Source organism: Aulonocara sp. 'chitande type north' Nkhata Bay, linkage group LG18 (assembly GCF_057382095.1).
Source record: "Aulonocara sp. 'chitande type north' Nkhata Bay isolate Kocher_YH1m ecotype deep benthic linkage group LG18, A_spYH_male_GT1.1, whole genome shotgun sequence".
Taxonomy (NCBI): Eukaryota; Metazoa; Chordata; class Actinopteri; order Cichliformes; family Cichlidae; genus Aulonocara; species Aulonocara sp. 'chitande type north' Nkhata Bay.
The window spans coordinates 1,849,267-1,870,418 of NC_141361.1; the positions used below are offsets into that span (position 1 = coordinate 1,849,267).

Below are 21,152 nucleotides of genomic sequence, written 5' to 3' on the forward strand. Positions count from 1 at the left end.
CACACAGGAGGGAAGACAAAGAGGGGAAGGGAAGACAGGGCAGGCATGTGAGGAGAAGCAATCGCTCAAATAAAACAGGAAGAGGGACCCAGGACGGCAACGAGAAGCACAACAAACCCAGAACCATCAGAGTTTAACAGCAACACTGCAGTAACCATGAGGAGGAGTTTCATCTGTGTGTTTCCAAGAAGCTTTTGTTTACTAATCAGCAGGAAGCAGAACAAAGGGAGATGATCACAGGATCATTTCTTCCCACAGTTTTCGATGTCTTTGATTATTTCACTGCAGGGGGAAGAAACGAGCACAGATACAGAAGTAAAGTCAGTTACAGTAAAGGTAAAACATCCCCACGGTGCAGACTTCAGAGTCTAATCTGCAACATTTTACTTACTGTCCAGTTACAGATCGCATGTATCACATGACCTCAAATGATTTGTTTGTGAACAACATGACATGAAAGCAAATTAATTCACATTAAGTTCACTCCAGAGCACATCTGCTTATTCAAAGGGCTTAAAGTTGACCTCAAAAGGGCCTCAGCTGCCTGAGTCCAGTAAAAATACCTGTTAAAGCTTCACAAGGTTTTCCTTATTCTTCAGCTGCAGTCACATAAATCTCCTGTTCAAACAAACTGCCCTTTATAATTGAAATGTGTGTTTATATTGCAGACATGATCATCTAAAACATGAGCACCACACGTGGAGCTTAACTGGCAGCACAGAGGCCAACTGAAGACTGAGCTGTTCAAACACAGCTTATTAAACTACAGGTGGAAACAATCAGGAAAATCACAGGGCAGGAAGTCAAACCAGCACACTGCATGAAAGAAAATCAAACTTCAAAGTCAAACAGGAAATAATCAGAGGAGACTAAACCTAACATGAACGCAGAGCGACCGAGACATAAAAACAGCCCGAGACAGAAGGAGGACGATCAGCAGCACAAAGACAAAGACCTGAACCAACAACCAGGCAGACCTGAAGCAGCTGAAGCTCACAACCACTAAAAGAAGAAGCACGGTTACATTCAGATAATGCAGGCTGCACAAGAAAGTGTGTGTGTGTCTGCATGCCAAGTATCCTTGGGCAAGATACTAACCCCAAGTTGCTCTCTGGTGCATCCATCGGAGTGTGAATGTGTGCGAACGTCGTTAGAAAAACACAGTTTAGAGTCAGTGCTTGTGAGAATGGGTGTGATTGGGTGAATGTGCCATGTTGTAACAGCACTCTGAGCACGCCGGGAGAGTAGAAAAGCTCTATATAAGAATCAGTCCATTTACCATTTACACACAGAACCAAAAACACTGAGATAATCATGAAACAGAACAGTGTAAAAATCAACAAACTCAACATTAACTCAAAATTAAAATTAGAAACAAATTTGGAAAACGTTTTGTTTTTTGGGGTTTTTTCCTAAATACGCCCACTCGACGCCATTTTTCTTGTACAAACATTTTCTCATAATTTTTCCAAATATTTAAAATTTGCCTTCTTGTTATTTTGCAATTTTCTCCAAAACCTTTATACTGTTAAACTACCAGAAATGTACCATTAGTGGTCATTTTTAAATTAAAATGTATTATTATTATTGTTATTGTTGTTATTTTGTTTGTTTTTGCAGTTTGTTGTTGTGCTTCTTGCCCTTTTTTGTTAATTTTTCTTGCTTCTTAGTTTGTTTTGTTGTAAACTGGTGAAAGTTTTCTTTGAATTTCTTCATTTTTACTTATTATTTATTTTAATCTTCAGTCTCAAACGTCTAAACAGATCGCAGATCGGCTGTGATCGAGTCCGGCTGTCCAACAGACTCCTGTCTGTAGAGGGCAGCACGACATTTCACAGTCCGCAAGCTGCTGGAAATTCATCAGACGAAGAAGAAATTCGGCGGAAGTAATCAATGAAAACTGTTGTTGTTGTGTGAGCTGAGTGTGTGAGCTGAGTGTGTGAGCTGCGGCAGCAACGATGCCTTCAGTTCAGTATCTGAGAGAGTTCATCAACGAGCGACTAACTGCTGCTGCTGAACAAATATTCTTGGAGTTTGAAAAAACGATCGTCCAGTACGAGGAAGAGATCGACCGTCAGCGCAGACTGCTGGATATCACCTGGAAACCCCAAATCAAGCTGCACAGGACAGGTGAGTCTGTGACGTGGAGCTCTGTGGGAAAGCTAGAATCATTTCCACGGGCTTCGTGACAGAAACACTGAGGGTAAAAGAACCAGCAGAAGAAACGCGTCACGCTACATAGCAGCGAACGCAAACGGCGTTAACAGATTACTGACGTCACGTTTTTGATCAGTGGTTGTTGATCGATGGTCGTGATAATTTGCATATTAGTGATCATAAAGTGACGTCACGGTTTCAGTCATCGTGCACACGTGCTGTTTGTTTGGAAACCTGCAGTCAGCTGAGACTGAGGAAGTCACCTGATGATGATGAGAAGTTTGTCCCGGTGAACAGAATCAGCCTGTGGGGAGGTCACGGTGGACAGGGCACGCGCACATTTTTTCTCTGATTTCATGAGAACGTTTTTTACTTTTAATGTTCATTCAGTACTTCCGGTGTTTCTGTCACGTGTCCGTCCTGGTAGTTGCAGTAGAGACTGGATGCTGTGTGAAATACAGACACATGAAAATGAATCCAGTGATGCGCTGATCTCATAAATCTGGACTGTATTCACAAAAGAACAGAAAACAAATCGTTTAAAGTGAGAAAAAATGAGCATTTCTTTGTCAGCTTATTTTAAATGTTCACGTTTTAAATGTTCACGTTTAAAGAGTCAAGTCGGATCCACGGTTTCTTCATGGATCTCTGAAGCTTTGGCCAAATAAAAATAATCAGCAGTAGTCGTATGTTTTAATGTGGTGTTTTCAATAAAGCACTCGACCTTTGCTTGCCTTGTGCTTTAAACATGTGCAGACGACCCACAGCAACATGTCAGCAGGGAGGAGGAGGTTCTCCCCGAGCAGCAGCTCTGTGGCCAAGAGGATCCAGAACCTCCACAGATTAAAGAGGAACAGGAGGGAGAGCAGCATGTAGTGAAGGAGGAGAGTGTAGACGTCATCATCTGGAACGAGAGCAGTCCTCAGCAGGAACACGAGGACGTCACCTGCAGCCCACAGATGAAGACACAAAGGACAGGTGTGTAGCATGAAACCATTTCAGTGAACCACAGCCGAGTGTGACTCCTGTGGATCTGAGTCAGGATTCAGTCTCAGCAGAAGAGTCCACGTTTTCATTCAGTGACATGTTACCAGCTGTTCCTCCTGATGCTGCCCGCACATTTATCCAGGCTTGGGATCATTGGGAAGCACAGACAGGCCTGTGTCTCCTCCTGGTCTCAAACCTGTGATCTCTGTCAGTGGAGCCACCGGGCACAAGTCATCCCATTAATGTTCTGAGCCTAATTTATCCCCCGGTGTTTGTACCAGACTTAATAGGACTAAATGCAAACATACCAACAGAATATTAGTTTACCTTCATCTCCTTCTCAGCTTCACTAATCGGTCATTTTTATTTCTTCTATGCAAAAGTGGAAATAATAACTTATTTCTTGTGCACCTTTGTTTAGACGTCCCACAGCAGCATGTCTGTGAGGAGGAGGAGGAGGAGGAGGAGGTTCTCACTGAGCAGCAGCTCTGGAACCAGGAGAGGAGCTCCAGTGTGGACCAGGAGGAACCAGAAGCTCCACAGATTAAAGAGGAACAGGAGGAGTTCTGTCAGGAGGTGAGCCAGGAGACTGAGACCTTCATGGTGGAAGAAAGTGAGAAAGGAAGCAAGAATGCTGACTCAGGATTAACTGTGAGTTTCGGTTTAAAGCCAAAAATGAGAAATCGCAGACGTCTCGGTGCAGACGACGCTCCGAGCCAGCGTCGCTCTGACACGGCCAGCAAATCTGTAACATGTGACGTTTGTGGAAAAGGCTTCAAGTACAGATCCCGGATGCAAAGACATCAGAGAATCCACACAGGCGAGAAGCCGTATCCCTGTGAGATGTGTGGGAAAGGTTTTTCTCAGAAGGATGCTCTGACTGTGCACATGAGAACACACACAGGTGATAAGCCCTATGTTTGTAACACCTGTGGGAAAAGATGCTTGACCTCATCGACCCTTACCCGGCACGCCGCGGTCCACACGTGCCAGAAGCCCTATTCCTGCAAAACGTGTGGGAAAGGTTTTGCTCAAAAGTCCATTTTGCTGGTCCACACGAGAGTGCACACCGGCGAGAAGCCCTATCTGTGCAACATCTGTGGGAAGAGATTTTTTAAATTGTCAACGTTTAACATGCACATGTTTATCCACGCAGATGAAAAGCCGTATTCTTGCCAAACATGTGGGAAAGGTTTTAATCGAAGAACTGATTTGTACGTCCACAGCAGAATTCACAGAGGTGAGAAACCGTTTTGTTGCCCAACGTGTGGCAAGTCTTTCAATCGGCGCAGTAATTTATTATCCCACACAAAAATCCACACGAGTGAGAAGCCCTATTCCTGCGAAACGTGCGGGAAGTCTTTCAATCGAGGCAGTAATCTGTTACGCCACATGAGGTCTCACACAGGGGAGAAGCCTTATGTTTGTAAGAGCTGTGGGACCAGGTTCGCTGACTCGTCGTCACTTAAAAGGCACAGAGGAGGAGCTGCTGAATGTGGAAGAAAAGCTTCTTTAAAATCCTCCTGAGAAACCACACAGCTGAGAGGCCGTGACTGTATCAGCGTTACTGCACCACGCAGCGGAGACGTCCTCTTGCTGTGCACCATGACATCCGCCACTGAATTAATCGAGTGGCACTAGCAGTGGGAGTGGGCGTGTGTTTTTGAGTCTAAAGATATGTTTTGAGAAAATCTTGGTTATTCAGTCTGTGTGCCTGTATGTGCTTCCTGTGGTAATGTCAATTTCCACAACAGCCTCTGTGGAATTTTGTCACAGCAGTGGGGAAGTGGAGGGGAAGCTACTGGGAGTCTGAAGTTTTCAACAAGCAGCTTCTATAAGTTCTCTTTCCTTCCAGAGTCCGACGAACCTTTTCACCCTTACATTCGTCGCTGTGGCTCACGTGCTCCTGAACTTTAGTGTGGCTGTGCCACGAGCTCATTTGTAGCCCATCAGTTTTCTCCCACTTACAGACCTCTCTCTCTCTATCCACCTGCTCGTCCGTGGAGCGGATATGCAAGTGTTCTCAGCTGAATCATGGGGCGGATGCTGTGTTATTGGACTCGACAGCTCCAGACCACACAGGGTTTAAACCAGACGGCAGAAAGATTAAACGCATTTTCATCAGGTGTATAAATATCAGGTGTTTTTCAGCATGGTACCCTACAGATGAAGAGAATAAAGAACAAATATGAAAATGTGTCTTTGTTGTTTTTACTGCTACTTTGTGCAATAATGCATTTTTCAAATAATTTCTTTGCTTCGTGGATGGATGTACTTTATAAAAACAAAGCTTATCTGATGAGTAAAGTGTGAAGTGTAAAGCTTTTAAAAAAACAAAAAATGATTTCTTCTGCGGGTTTATTTGGTTTAGCTTTAAAACTTTGGATGATTCTGACTCATGAAGCAAGTTTTTCATCTTAATCCTGCAACCTGCCACAAATCTCTCCATTTTAGACATTTTACATTTGCTTTTCGTCTGTACAGGGCTTTTATTATGAAACTCTGGAACACGAGTAAGCCCTTTGGGCGCATGCGTAGAAGAAGCAGGTTTGCAGCAGCGGCTCTCCTGAGGCGCGGACCGAGCCGGAGCACGGTGTAGTATTCCCCCGCTCAGTACTCGGGTTACTGCAGTAGTCATGTGTACTCTTGAGTATCTGAAGGACTTTATCCAGCGGAGGCTGACGGCAGCCGCGGAGGAAATCTTCAGCGAGGTGGAGAAAACCTTCGTGCAGTACGAGGAGGAGCTCGACCGTCACCGGCAGCTGCAGCGGAAGCTGCTCCTCACAGGTGTGTAAAACCTGCACGTGCCGGAAATCCAGCCAGCGGTGCTGCGTTCGAGGTCAAACTGGGAGTCGGAATTTTATTATGAAACGTAGCCCACGAGCCCACATCCAAGATGGCGGCAGTGAACGTAAACTGTGGTAAAACTTGGAATGTGTGCAGCACAGCTGTGTACCCGTGACTCACTGGCTGTGTCCCAATTCAGGGTCTGCAGCCTCAACGATCCTCAAGGGCCGCGTGCTCAAAGGCCGCTAAGGCCGGAAGTGCGAGGCTTGTGAAGTGGGACGGTCTAGCCTCCGTTGCGCTGCCCAGGTTGCCTAGCAACCATGATACTAACAGCTGGAAACGTTTCATACAGCTGTGTTTGACAGAGATGAAGGAGAAAATCTTTTGTGCATTTGTTTGTTTCTACATGATCTTTGATCATTCTCTGTGAGATTAAGCTCAGCTATTGGACGGCGTGTATTTTAAAGTAAAGGCTTTAAAACCAAGTTAGTACAAACGTCACTAATGTCACATGACTTTGCCGACATGTGGCCAACAGCAATGTTTAATGTTCTTCGTTATTAAATATTTGCACATAAATAAGTGACATAATATTCACTACTTAAAGTTTACTCTTCTTTTTTTTCGGCAAAATTATCCACCCCCACCGCCGCGCTATGCATTCTGGGATATGTTGGGCCACGAAGTCTACACCGCCACATCCTTAAAATTCAGGGAAATGAAGGACGCATTTGAGGGCCGCATTTCGAGCAGCCTTTGAATTGGGACAGCCTTCGGCGCGCCGCTGTGACGTAGTCGGCCTTAAAATGCGGCCTTTAAGGCTGCAGACCCTGGATTGGGATACAGCCACTGACCTGCTCCACCCATGAATGTGCTGCACAGGTGCCAGAAACTGTCTGATGAGCTGAGCTCAGCAACAACAGGGAGGCTGCGCATCAGCTCACCTGAACACACCTGGCCGATGCACGAGCTCTGGAGCCGATCGGTGGTTGGCTGGATCCGCTTTATTCCAAACATGTAAACAATATATCGAAGTTCATTTAGCAAAGACAAACAAACAGCTTTACAAAATAACATACAAGGAAAGGAGTGGGAAGAAGTGCGCATGTCCCGCCCCTTCACCACAGTTATCGGTCAATATTCAATCAGCGTCCTTGTTGATATAATCTGCAGTCATAATGATAACGAACATATTTCTAACATAATATACACACCACATAACATCACTTTGTTTTTGCCTCCACACAACAAAACCGACTCCTCCAGTTATGAGAAGTTAGTTGTAGAATCCAATAAGCAGGAATGAAACTCTGTCCACGGCCTGCTGGGAGACAGAGCTGTCAGATCATCAGCCTTTGTTTCCTCCTCACCTTCTGCAGGGAGGGCACGTCTGCTGAGACCCCTCTGACCCAGGCTTGGATGAGTCAGAGGAACTTAATGGATGGCTGGATTTGTTATACACCTATAAAGCTGAAAAATCTTTGTTTTTAGTTATGAACCTCTTGAAGCCATTCTTTCTTTTTTTATGTCTCATATTTAAAAACTGGATGTTAAATCTGATGCTCCTGACCTTTGCGTGTGTGTGAGTGAACCACAGAGTTCACTAACCCTCACCAGGATCTCTGTGGGTTTTACTATCATCATACTGTTAACTTATTTCTTGTGCAACTTTGTTTAGATGTCCCACAGCAGCCTGTAGGTAAGGAGGAGGAGGTTCTCCCTGAGCAGCAGCTCTGGAACCAGGAGAGGAGCTCCAGTGTGGAGCAGGAGGAACCAGAAGCTCCACAGATTAAAGAGGAACAGGAGGAACTGTGCAGCAGTCAGCAGGGAGAGCAGCTGGGACTGAAGGAGGAGACGGACACCTTCATGGTGACTGTTGCTGAGGAAGGAGAGCACAGTGAACCAGACATGGAGCAGCTCTTCTCTCAGGGGCCTGATGCCTTCATGGTGACTGCCACATATGAGGAAAGTGAGGAAGGAAGGAAGCAGTTTTGTTGCCCAACGTGCGGCAAGTCTTTCAATCGGCGCAGTAATTTATTATCCCACACAAAAATCCACACGAGTGAGAAGCCCTATTCCTGTGAAACGTGCGGGAAGTCTTTCAATCGAGGCAGTAATCTGTTACGCCACATGAGGTCTCACACAGGGGAGAAGCCTTATGTTTGTAAGAGCTGTGGGACCAGGTTCTCTGAGTTCTCATCACTTAAAAGGCACAAAGCACATTTTGCACAGTGCTGCAATATGTGGAAGAAAAGTTACAGCATGTCCTTAAAATCCACGTGAGAACCACGCAGCTGAGAGGCCGTGACTGTGGCAGCTACACCACGCAGCTGAGACGTGGTCGTCCTGAAGCACCGATGGGCAGAAAACGTGTGGACACATCGACTGGACCGCGCTGCAGCAGCAGCCTCGTGTGAAACGAGGCTGCTGCTGCAGTGGGGCAAAAAAGTATTTAGTCAGCCACCGATTGTGCAAGTTCCCCCACCTAAAATGATGACAGAGGTCAGTAATTTGCACCAGAGGTACACTTCAACTGTGAGAGACAGAATGTGAAAAAAAATCCATGAATCCACATGGTAGGATTTGTAAAGAATTTATTCGTAAATCAGGGTGGATAATAAGTATTTGGTCAATAACAAAAATACAACTCAATACTTTGTAACATAACCTTTGTTGGCAATAACAGAGGTCAAACGTTTACTATAGGTCTTTACCAGGTTTGCACACACAGTAGCTGGTATTTTGGCCCATTCCTCCATGCAGATCTTCTCGAGAGCAGTGATGTTTTGGGGCTGTCGCCGAGCAACACGGACTTTCAACTCCCGCCACAGATTTTCTATGGGGTTGAGGTCTGGAGACTGGCTAGGCCACTCCAGGACTTTCAAATGCTTCTTACGGAGCCACTCCTTTGTTGCCCGGGCGGTGTGTTTTGGATCATTGTCATGTTGGAAGACCCAGCCTCGTTTCATCTTCAAAATTCTCACTGATGGAAGGTGGTGTTGGCTCAAAATCTCACGATACATGGCCCCATTCATTCTGTCCTTAACACGGATCAGTCGTCCTGTCCCCTTGGCAGAAAAACAGCCCCATAGCATGATGTTTCCACCCCCATGCTTCACAGTAGGTATGGTGTTCTTGGGATGCAACTCAGTATTCTTCTTCCTCCAAACACGACGAGTTGAGTTTATACCAAAAAGTTCTACTTTGGTTTCATCTGACCACATGACATTCTCCCAATCCTCTGCTGTATCATCCATGTGCTCTCTGGCAAACTTCAGACGGGCCTGGACATGCACTGGCTTCAGCAGCGGAACACGTCTGGCACTGCGGGATTTGATTCCCTGCCGTTGTAGTGTGTTACTGATGGTGACCTTTGTTACTTTGGCCCCAGCTCTCTGCAGGTCATTCACCAGGTCCCCCCGTGTGGTTCTGGGATCTTTGCTCACCGTTCTCATGATCATTTTGACCCCACGGGATGAGATCTTGCGTGGAGCCCCAGATCATGGGAGATTATCAGTGGTCTTGTATGTCTTCCATTTTCTGATGATTGCTCCCACAGTTGATTTTTTTCACACCAAGCTGCTTGCCTATTGTAGATTCACTCTTCCCAGTCTGGTGCAGGTCTACAAGACTTTTCCTGGTGTCCTTCGAAAGCTCTTTGGTCTTGGCCATGGCGGAGTTTGGAGTCTGACTGTTTGAGGCTGTGGACAGGTGTCTTTTATACAGATGATGAGTTCAAACAGGTGCCATTCATACAGGTAACGAGTGGGGGACAGAAAAGCTTCTTACAGAAGACGTTACAGGTCTGTGAGAGCCAGAGATTTTCCTTGTTTGAGGTGACCAAATACTTATTTTCCACCCTGATTTACAAATAAATTCTTTACAAATCCTACCATGTGAATTCATGGATTTTTTTTTCACATTCTGTCTCTCACAGTTGAAGTGTACCTCTGGTGCAAATTACTGACCTCTGTCATCATTTTAGGTGGGGGAACTTGCACAATCGGTGGCTGACTAAATACTTTTTTGCCCCACTGTATCTGTTTTCAGTCTGAGGGAAACAGCACCAACAGTTCAAGGCAGAAAAACGTGAATCTTTCATGTTTTCATGAAGTCTCGGTGGCTCGGTGTGAGCCCCGTCTTTTAGCCTGTTTGTTTCTCTTTAGTTCTCCGAGCGGGATCACCGACATCTGTCACTGAGTTAGAGTTAGTGTTCTGGGAAATAAATGAGTGTAAAGACTGAGCAGTGCGAGCGGCTCATGTGTTTGGATGTTTTCTTGGTCTGTGTGTAAATAACAACATTAGAATCCAGCAGAAACACTGAGGTGTTTTTAAAAAGCTCAAGTTTCTCTTCCCTTAACCTAAAGGAGCCCACCTCTCACCCAGACCTCCCTCTCTCACCCAGACCTCCCTCTCTCACTTCGACCTCCCTCTCTCACCCCGACCTCCCTCTCTCACCCAGTCCTTCTCTGCTGGAGAATCCCAGCAGATTCAATCCATCCAGCTCTCAGAGAAACTGGAACAAAAGCTCCATCTCAGTCTCTACAGGCTTCAGTTAGCATGTCAAAGGTTAAAGTTCATGACATCACAATTGCAGGAGAAAGCCTCCTCTCTATAGAAAGAGCACGCAGCACAACTCAGGTCTGCGACGGCACAGGCCGAGTCCACAGCTGAACCCAGCAGAAGAGCTGTGGTGGAAGTGGAACGAGTGACACGACGCTGTGAAGAAGAGCGAGCTCCAGACAACTTTACACATCTGTAACTTTATACTCCTGTAAGTGTCCTTTACAGTCACATTTTTACTGAGGTGACATACTTTAATACATATTCTGAATTTTGATATTTGAGAATAATTTATTTGTGATTATTTCATGAAATTTATTGTGAAGGTTTGTGTGGAAAATAAAGGAGTGAACAAAGTGGTTTGACTCTTGTGTCCTGGGTGCGCTCCTTTTAAATATAAATAACATGAGAACTGTAAGGAGTTCAAATGGACACTACACTTATATTAAACTTTTATGTATTTAATGTGTGTTGAGACTCCAGTCGGGTACATCCTTCCTCTTTCTTGTGGTGACCTACAAATAAAAGAAATACACAAGAACAAACATGAAAATATGGTTCTTTATTTATTATTATTTTGTGCAGAAATCCTCATTTTTCCTTTTTTCGATTTTCTTCTGTGTCTCTGTGACATTTCACTAAGTTGCTTTTCGTCTGTACAGGGCTTTTATTGTGAAACTCCGGGAGAGGAAGAACCCTTTGGGCGCATGCGTAGAAGAAGCAGGTTTGCAGCAGCGGCTCTCCTGAGGCGCGGACCGAGCCGGAGCACGGTGTAGTATTCCCCCGCTCAGTACTCGGGTTACTGCAGTAGTCATGTGTACTCTTGAGTATCTGAAGGACTTTATCCAGCGGAGGCTGACGGCAGCCGCGGAGGAAATCTTCAGCGAGGTGGAGAAAACCTTCGTGCAGTACGAGGAGGAGCTCGACCGTCACCGGCGGCTGCAGCGGAAGCTGCTCCTCACAGGTGTGTAAAACCTGCACGTGCCGAAAAGCTAGCGAGGAGTTGTGCCACAGCGGTCTTGCACGCGGGTGTCCGCGCGGACAGCCTGAGCCAACATGGCCGAGAGTCACGGGGTCACTTCCGGCGTCATCCTCAGCTTTCGCCCCCCTTTGGTGTCAAACCTGCGCCTCTGGGCTATGCGTTGGCTGTACTGATGTAAGTTTGCCTGCTGTCAGTGGTTTACTTTAAGGGTCCACGAAGCTGTGACGGCTCGATAGTAGAGCTGTGAAATGTAAACGGCTTCACTGAGCTCGATTCTTCAGTTTGAGGGTAAATCTCTGAACACGGAGCTCGTGAAGGATGTCGCGAGTCTGACAGCAGGTTGGGAGGTCAGTAGAAACCAGACCTGTCCTGGTGTAACAGCGTCTCAGACACGAGGCACATCCGGCTCTTTAAGAATCTAAAAGCTGGATGATGTCACACATTAAAGCTGAAAGTTGAGCAAAAACAACATTTTGTTGTACTTGTTCCTGTTACTATTATATCCAAACTGTGTGACGCTGTTCTCGCTCATTGTCGCTCTGATATCATATCAGTGTAATGCAGTGACTGTTACAGAGGAGAAAACCATCTTCCACGTCGAACAAGATAAACCAGATTAGAACATGCTGCTGTTTTATTCTGATAAGTATGCTGACAGCACGCTGCACTCCTCCCTGCCTGAACCTGAAATGTGTTACTTAAAATATAAAACTAATAAACTACCAGTTAAAGTATTTACTGTTGGCCAATCAAAAGTCAAAGGAATCATTCTGTTTCCTTATCTGCGTTTCATGGATCGATATCGGTGCTGCATCATGTCTGTGCCATCACATGTTTGTATTAAAGCAGTGTGAGAATGGTACTAATGGAAGATGATGGTGATGTGGTATCTGAACAGCTGGTGGAGCCTCCACTTGTCTAAAATTGTGGCTTTAAAGTCAGAAAGCGATTTGAGGTCACATGTTTGCTCCTGATTCGTGTCAGCGAATGTTTCTATTCGTCCTCTCACTGACACAGAGATGCAGAACAGTAATAGTCACCTGAGACGATTTCCCAGCAGCGTTACACCAGCGGCAGGCTGAGCTGCCGATGCCGGCAGGATGGATCCATGTTTCCATGGTTGCTCTGACCTCGAGACTGATCATACCCGGAAACGTTTTTCCTTCTTGTGTTTTAGTTTTAGTGAGACTGAAAACTGTAGCCTCGGTGTCTTGTCCGTTCTGACAGCGGTGGTACCCGCTGTGGTCTTCTGCTTCAGGCTTTAGCATGCCGCCCATTCAGAGATGCTCTTCTGATCACTTTGGATGTGACGAGCAGCGATTTTAGTTACTGCTGTCGTCCTGTCTCAGAGTTCTGCCGTTCTCCTCTGACACAAAGAAGGTACTTCCTCTCAGAGAACTGCTGCTCTCCGGATAGTTTCTCTTTTTCAGACCTCCTTTGTAGGGCTGGGCCGTATCATACCATTCACGGTAACACCGGTATAATGTTAGGCAATGATAAGAAAATGAAATATTGTGATAGAATATGAGGAAAAGGCGCATGTGCAGTGTTTTCATAAACACATGGCAGAAAAAGCATGGCGGTGACGGAGAATGAGAAGAGTGAAAGCAGATCGCTGAATGAAACGGATGAACCAGAACTGGTTTGTAAAAATGCTGCAACTTCAGTGGTGGAGCTGGTTTAGCTTTCGTCCGGCACTCAAAAGTCTGTCAAAAAATGTTTCAGTACGACTTTGCTAAGCTGCGAAGCTGCACCGCTTGATGGACTGTCGGAGCATTACGGCTATCGTAGGCTGAGCCTCGCGGAGTGATGCGTACCGTGCTTCAACATGACGTTACCGTATTGTTTGTGTATAAGGACCCAAAATGGCAGCTGTTAAGAGACGTGCGCATGAAGCGGATTTTAAACTCAAGGCTATCGGTCATGCAGTAGAACATGGGAACAGAGCAGCTGTGAGAGAATTCAGCATTATGAGTCAATGGTACAAAAGTGAAGAATGAGTTGAGTCAAGTTAGACGTATCTGACTGTTTTTTACTGCAGTTCCATGTTTCAAAGCTCCTCTTTTTACCTTTGGTGGTTATTATACATGGTTATGCTCAGCATATGTCAGCCCATTTGCCTTTTGGTTAAACTGTCAGCAAGGAATTTGCATTTGCACTGTTAAAATGTTATATATACACATAAAAACAGCTGCTTGTTTACGTGAAAATACATTCATGGGTTTTTTTTGCACTAGTAAAGTTGTGGAGTTGTACAGTATTTTGTCTCGCATCAATTATATCGTCCGTTATATCGTTATCGCAAATTTTCAAATGTACATCGTTGTAAGTATTTTTGGTCATATCGCCCTGCCCTACTTCTTTGTAAACTCTGAGATGTCTGTGTGGGAAAAACCAGCCAATCAGCAGTTTCTGAAATAGGACACTAAAAGTTTCTTAAATCACTTTTCTTCCTCAATTTTCTGATGCTCAGTTTGACCCCCGGCTGATTGTCGTCACCATCTCTACATGCATAAATACACTGAGCTGCTGCCATGTCATTGGCTGATTAGAGATTAGTGTTAATGAGTGAGTGTAGACCACAGCTTGGTACATCTCTTATTGTTTGATATTCATGAGCTGTGGGCAGAAACTGAGTGAGTGAGATCACAGATGAAGGCGGAGAAAACGAGCGTCGTCCAAACGGTGTCTGGACTCTGCGTCAGAGGGAGGGTGAGGAGCTTGGTTATTCAGGAGCGTCTCAGAGCTCCTCAAGGAGCAAGTGGAGATATTCGGGCATCTGGCCAGGATGGCTCCTGGGTGAGGTGTTCCAGGCATGTCCTACCAGGAGAAGCCTCCAGGGCAGACTTGGGGCACACTGGAGAGATTACGTCTCAGATGGCTTGGAATGAGTTGGAGAAGCTGGCTGGGAAGAGGGAGGCCCCCGTGATCCGGAGCCTGGTCAGGAAATAGGTGGAACCAGTAATAGGTGTTTGAGTTTCAGTAGAGATCTGTAAGCAGTGACAGGAAAAATTCCCCCAGGTATTAAAATGCTAATTTCCAGGTTAATATTTGTTATTCTGAGGGCCTGAAGGGCTTTAAAAGTAAAAGGAATTTTGCATTACTGCCCCCTTGTGGCGAGAGTAGTTATTTAAAACCAAAAACCTCCAGTGGTGATTGTAGAGTCTGTTGGGCCCCCAGGCAAAAATTCGTATTTATTCATTATTTATAAAAACAAACAAAACATAAATAATCATTTAAATAATAAGCAAGTTCAATTTTAATTTTCCTAAGAAGTTTCCTGTCTTGGTTGATGGCAAACGGATCCTCTGAACATCTGTAATTAACACAAAGTCTCTTTATATGTAGCTACTTAAAAACATCAAAGGTGCTGATATTGATATGAGTTATATGACTAAACCTAGAACATAAGACACACACAGCTGTACCTCAGCGTCAGACCTAGAATGAGCCTGGCAAACAGAAATGTGGCTCTGCAACAAATTTTATTGGAAAAATATTTTCACTGTGAGCAGCAGCAACTTCCCATCTCAATGAGAATGACTTGAAAGAGGAATACAGTGGCTATCCTGTGATGCTCATTTTTTGAGATAGGACTTTTGGGTTTTCATGAGCTGCATGCCAAAACCATCAATATTAAAACAATGAAAGGCTTGAACTACTTCAGTTGTGTGTAATGAATCTAAAATATATGAAAGTCTAATGTTTATCAGTACATTACAGAAAATAAGGAACTTTATCACAATATGCTAATTTTTTGAGAAGGACCTGCACATATGGTCCGTGTAGGGCAAAAGTTTTGGGCGTGAAATAAAGAGAAAGACATTTCTTCCACTTTGTTCTCCAGACTCAGTTTTTAGAGCAGGTGATGACATCATCCAGTGGCAACAAAATTCCTTGAAAAGTCAAATTCTAGATAAAAATTGGTGCCCGTTTTTTTCAGACACTCTCAAATTCAAATGAATCGGGAAAAATTCTGTTTTTTGGATTTTGTGAAAATCATGTGACGAATCACCACCGAAAGTCATAGCACACTATTCCCCATCAAGCCTCACACAATAATATAACAGGCTGCGAGGCGTTTTGCTTCAAAATTTAGAAGTGAGCTGTTGCATCAGCACAATTAATTAACTTGGAGATTCGGATCTGGAATTGATATGTCACTGTGAGATGATGGTTTTATTAGAGAGGACGTCTCACTGTAAGGGAGAACTTCAGAAATGCTGGTTTTGGCCTTCCACCGAAGAAAACTCACCAGATTTCTGATAAAAACATTGTTGCACAGTTTGGTAAAATAAGGTGCGGTGGGACGTGGTCTGCGGTGCCGTGCAGGGAGGGCAGACGCACCTGCACGGCACCCGTAATCACGCCCGCCGGGTTAAAACACGGGGACTCAGGTGTGTGTGGTTGTTGTTGTGGTGAGTGTGAATAAAAATGGCTCAAAATGATATTCCGTGGTCCCGCCGTTCCTTATTCTCACCACCACAAAGGTTTCGCTTACTGATGCTTAAAATACATTGTTGTTTGTCCTATGGACAAAAATGACAGGAAACAAACGGGTATCTATGAGTAAAGTGACAGAGTGTTTGCCTGTAAGCAATAGTGATGACTAACTGCACGTTGAATTTATGGCAGTGTAACAGACTCATGCTGCTTCAGCCTTTTTCTCTCCAAAAGATCAGCGAGATAAAACACTCCTCTCTGATGGTTTATGCTCTGTAATGAAGTTAGGAAGTGAGCTAACGTTTGATCTGCCGTTAGCCGCTTTGAGGTCTGCTCTGACTGAAAATGTGTCGCCCAAATTATTTGGCACACTTCAGATTTCATTTGTGTAGTAACGTATTGCCTTTGTTCCTCCAGACCTCCCACAGCAACGTGAAAATGGAGAGGAGGAGATTCTTACTGACCAGGAGAGACCCTCAGGTGTGGACCAGGATGAACCACAGCAACCACGGATTAAAGAGGAACAGGAGGAACTCTGCACCAGTCAGGAGAACCCCCAACCTCCACAGATAAAAGAGGAGGAGGAAGAAGTTAGCACCAGTCCAGAGGACCCAGAATCTTCACAGATTAAAGAAGAAGGGAAGGAACCCTGCACCAGTCAGGATGGAGAGCAGGTCGTGCTGAAGGAGGAGACTGATACCTTTACGGTGACTCCTGTTCACGAGGAAGATGGCTGCAGTGACGCAGGACCAAACAATGTTCTGCTCTCCCCTCTGAGCCCTCCTGACGCTGAGAATGGGAAGAAGTACTATCGTATTTACACAATGAAATATCTTGAAAGAATTCAGACAGTTGACAAAAGATACTGTTGCAAAATATGTGGGAAAGGTTTCGCTCACAGGTGTAATTTGGTGGACCACATGAGAATTCACACTGGTGAAAAGCCATACACATGTGAAACATGCGGGAAAAGTTTCAACAGAGTTGGTAATTTTAATGCCCACATGAGAAACCACACGGGTAAGAAGCCCTATGCTTGTGAAACGTGTGGGAAAGGTTTTAATCATCGATGCAATTTGGTGGACCACGTGAGAATTCACACAGGAGAGAAACCATACACATGTGAAACATGTGGGAAAAGTTTCAATCGAGTTGGTAATTTTAATGCCCACATGAGAACTCATGCAAGTAAGAAGATGTTTTCTTGTGAAACCTGCGGGAAAGGTTTCAATAGAAGGGGCCACTTTAATGCCCACCTGAAAACGCACACAGGTGAGAAACCTTATCCCTGTTACACGTGTGGGAAAACATTTATAAATGCATCAAGGCTCAAATTTCACATGATAATTCACACCGGTAAGAAACCCTATTCTTGTGAAACATGTGGGAAGCGTTTCATTCGAAAAGTGCACTTAACCACCCACGTGAGAATTCACACAGGTGAGAAACCTTATCCCTGCGAGGTATGTGAGAAAAGATTTATTGACGCGTCAACGTTGAAGTGTCACATGAGAACTCACACAGGTGAAAAACCGTATGTTTGTAACATCTGTGGGAAAGCATTTTCTGTCTTATCGACCTTTAAAAGTCACACCTCGGTTCATACAGGTGAGAAACCGTATTCCTGTGAAATATGTGGGAAAACATTCAGTCGCAGTGGTCACTTGACTGTACACGTAAGAACTCACACGGGTGAGAAGCCATACTCGTGTAAAACATGTGACAAAACTTTCAGTCAAAGGCATCATTTGACTTCCCACATGAGATCTCACACAGGTGAGAAGCGGTATTCTTGCCAAATGTGTGAGAAAAGCTTTGTTCAAAGCAGTCATTTGTGGCGCCACATGCGAACTCACACAGGTGAGACATCGTCGTCCTGAAACATCTCTGTGGGATTATCTTCAAGTGACGCTTAGGAAAATAAAAGAGGTTAACAGAGGAACTTTCAGATCTCAGAGCTCTGTAGTTTATTGCATGTGACAAAGTACTCGATGGATCAAATGAATCATGATTTGATCTTTCAGAGCCGACAGTGAGGCTGTCAGATTTGTCCGGTCTGTAAGTTTTGATTTTTACAGAAACACGTTGCATATTTTGAAAAATGCTGCCTTTCGTCTCCTGTTTTGTTCACTTTTGTGCTGTTCTCATGATGTAAACATGAGAAAAAGAAGTTAATGTTACAACATGTTAAGGCTTTTACTTTTTCTTATCTCGCTTCTTTTTCTCATCACCCCCCCATGGCAGTTGTGCAGGCTACCCCTCGCTGGGCCTGGTCCTGTTGGAGGTTTCTTCCTGTTAGAAGGGAGTTCTTCCTCCCCACAGTGCTCCATGTGTCTGATTGGTTCTCTTCAAGAGTGTAGTTAAGGCTACTGTTATAGAGATAATCATAGTCACAATTACTTAGATCATTATTGGCCAGTTATTGAACTTAAAATGTCTTTTTACTGACTGTATACACACACACACACACACACACACACACACACGCACACACAACCCTTATAGTTAAAATAAAAAGTGGTTTAATCCTAATAATTTTTTTCATCATTGAAAGCAAAAATCTGCAGACCTCATTCTGGGATGTGAACCTTACCCATAAAGCTCTTTGAGATGACTGTTATTGTGAACTTGGCAGTGTTGGAAGGTTACTTTTAGAATGTATTCCACTACAGATTACATAATACATGCCCCAAAATGTAGTTTGTAACATATTTCATTAAATTACTTAATGTCAGTAACATGTTCTGAATACTTTAGATTACTTGATATATTGTCATGGTTTTTACAACTACATGGATGTACTGTGTGATTTGTTACTATTACTGAAGGCTACTTGCCACTGAGCTAATATTGTTAGCTGGCGTTAGCTGAGGTTAGTTCATAGACTGCTTTAGGAACTGCACATGATTATTTGCACCTAGCAGGCTGTTAATGCTTTCCACCAAGTTTAGCAGTCTGCACTCTAATAGTAATAAATCACACAGCAGTAGTAAAATCGAAGATACTGAAGTGGCACATAACCCAGGTAGCTACCACAACTAAAACAAGGTAGCTGCAGTCGGCTAATGTTAGTTTTAAAAAAGAGCTTACTTCCAGATGTTTCTTTACGTTGGAGTCTTTTGACGCTGAGAGCAGCTTGGTTGCTGACAAACAGTTTTCATTGCACGGTCAGATTTCATCCCTTTCTTCTTTAAATATGAAGTATTGTTGGAAATTCCAAGTAATAAATGTATTCCTATCTGTGCACTGTTGGTTCTGTTGTGCTGGCTCCAGGTCCATTGTGTAACTGATGCCACCAACATTAACAGGACGCTTGCATCAGAGCCTTTATTGTGTGTTTGTTTGGGTTTCTGACAATGCGTTTAAAAATTAGAGAGGGGACAGCCGAACATATGAAACATATGTATGTATCGTATGTAATTATCACCTTTTTAAACGGTAACTGTAACAGAATACAGTTACTCACATTTTTGTATTTTAAATGTCTTCCATTACTCCCCAACACTGGAACTTGCTCTATTGATAAAACTGGCTTGAGCTGAGCAGAGGTTCCATCTTACTTTGTCTTTGTTTGCATGTTTATGCGTCACTTTTCTCTTTCTTTGTGCGGCTGGATTTACAGGAAGTGTTCCAGCTCCCGCACCATTAGTGTAGTGTCTAATATTACAATAGTTTTCTCATTATTTTAAGTATATGTTTCCAAAGAGTCTTTTTTTTTTACATCAGTGTTTCTCCATGAAAACACTTCCTGAGTTTGGTCAGTTTTAGTAGAATTTTTCTTTTGCTTAGTTTATATTTTTGTCTATTTTATGATTACAGTCTTTTCACTGTTTCACTCACTGCTGTAAATGAACCTGTAGAAATAAAATTCCTTTTGTCAAAGAAACCTGATAACATTTCTTTCACTGCTCCTTAGAGTGTGTGTGTGTGTGGGGGGGGGGGGTAATATGGGTGTCATCAGACCAGCTAAACTTCCTGCAGTGGCTCATCCAGCGATGAGAGCTGATGATGGTCGGGTCTCGGGCTACCACCCAGTTTTCAGATGAAGAGTTTCCAAAGGGAGTGCATCAGGTGAGAAGTGCGAGGACCATGAGGCATCCATCAGTCATCCCAGAGCTGCGATCTGAAGCCACGCAACGACTACAGACCGTTGGTCAAATTCATGACTGAAGCAGCAGCAGGTGTACGAGTGCAGAGTTAAACCGCTCTCAAGTCTCAGGTGAGTAAAGCAAATAACTACCAATGGAAGTGAAGGATATCGCCTGCTGACCTATCAGGGAGTCGTAAATGCATTTTAGCTGAGGTCACCAATAGGCGGGCTGCGGCCCGGATGATTACTAGATTCTAGACTAATTTTAATCTGCCTCACCGGCGTGAAAGTGCTGCGAGCGCACCAACGTGTTTATGAAGATGTCTCTGAAGGTGAGGCTTCTCCACCTCACAGCTCCACCCAGGCCGTACGCCGCCACCTCGTGAGCTCAGAGATCTCGGGTCCCTGTTGCTGCTTCCACATGGGAAACTGGAAAAACCTGACGTCATTTCCCTGGGGGTCCCCTTCTGGTCAAGTGTGCGGTTGTGACAGTTTATAATGCAGCAGGCCACCATGGCGACCACTTTATGTCCCATAATGCACTATGTTATGACAGTCCAAGAAAAACTAGGAGTGGAAGGAGGAGCAAACACCTGATGAGTCCGTGGGTGGATTTTCTCTCAGATGTGGACACAGTTCCACAAACAGGTTTGGCCTCAGCCCGCCCACACACACACACACACACACACACACACACACACACACACACACACACACACACAGGCTTCTCATCCAGAGAACATGTCACCTGAGGGGCTTAAAATAAAGAGCTGCCTCACAGACACTTCCTCCCAGCACAGATGTTCTGGTCCTCTCCTGATGGGAAGCATTTAAACTGACTATCCATCATTTCTGGGATTTCCAGCTGAGGTATTCAGAATTTTCTGGACTGCTGTGGAAAAACTTTTGTTTCAGCCCATTCAGGTCTGAACTCTGACAAATCTGAGTGTTAAAAACAATGTTTTTAATATTTGGAACTGAACGTGTTGATAAATAAATGTTTGAAGCTGAAGTTTAAAAACATCAAAGCGCTGCTTCAGAAACATGGCCGAGGCGTGGTTCATCTGAACAGAGTCACGTGATCAGTGACATTCAGCACGTGGCTGCTTCAGTGCCTGATTTAATGGTTTGTAAGGAAGTGAG

The 21,152-nt window shown here is 44.4% G+C and overlaps 2 protein-coding genes across 3 annotated transcripts; both read left to right on the forward strand.

Annotated features, from left to right (window-relative positions):
* Positions 1–1,875: 1,875 nt before the first annotated feature.
* On the forward strand, positions 1,876–8,378 carry LOC147307593 (uncharacterized). Its single transcript, XM_086271562.1, has 5 exons — positions 1,876–2,130; positions 2,914–3,135; positions 3,566–4,663; positions 5,716–5,931; positions 7,610–8,378. Exons 1-5 carry the CDS (start codon positions 1,959–1,961, stop codon positions 8,212–8,214), a joined length of 2,313 nt encoding a protein of 770 aa, XP_086127688.1. The 5' UTR covers positions 1,876–1,958; the 3' UTR covers positions 8,215–8,378.
* LOC147307594 (uncharacterized) lies at positions 5,797–19,772 on the forward strand. 2 transcript variants are annotated; one of them, XM_086271766.1, is made up of 3 exons: positions 5,797–5,931; positions 11,157–11,458; positions 16,337–19,772. In XM_086271766.1, exons 2-3 carry the CDS (start codon positions 11,308–11,310, stop codon positions 17,797–17,799), a joined length of 1,614 nt encoding a protein of 537 aa, XP_086127892.1. In that variant the 5' UTR covers positions 5,797–5,931; positions 11,157–11,307; the 3' UTR covers positions 17,800–19,772. The 2 variants fall into 2 exon arrangements, with proteins under 2 accessions (XP_086127892.1, XP_086127891.1); XM_086271765.1 differs by lacking the exon at positions 5,797–5,931 and adding an exon at positions 9,925–10,705.
* The last annotated feature ends 1,380 nt before the right edge of the window (positions 19,773–21,152 follow it).

Bases quoted from the DNA above. Each gene is read 5' to 3' on its own strand.
- LOC147307594 (XM_086271766.1), top strand. From the start codon at position 11,308: ATGTGTACTCTTGAGTATCTGAAGGACTTTATCCAGCGGAGGCTGACG. The intron at 11,459-16,336 runs GTGTGTAAAACC...TTGTTCCTCCAG, and splicing joins GCGGAAGCTGCTCCTCACAG to ACCTCCCACAGCAACGTGAA.
- LOC147307593 (XM_086271562.1), top strand. From the start codon at position 1,959: ATGCCTTCAGTTCAGTATCTGAGAGAGTTCATCAACGAGCGACTAACT. The intron at 2,131-2,913 runs GTGAGTCTGTGA...AAACATGTGCAG, and splicing joins AATCAAGCTGCACAGGACAG to ACGACCCACAGCAACATGTC. The intron at 5,932-7,609 runs GTGTGTAAAACC...AACTTTGTTTAG, and splicing joins GCGGAAGCTGCTCCTCACAG to ATGTCCCACAGCAGCCTGTA.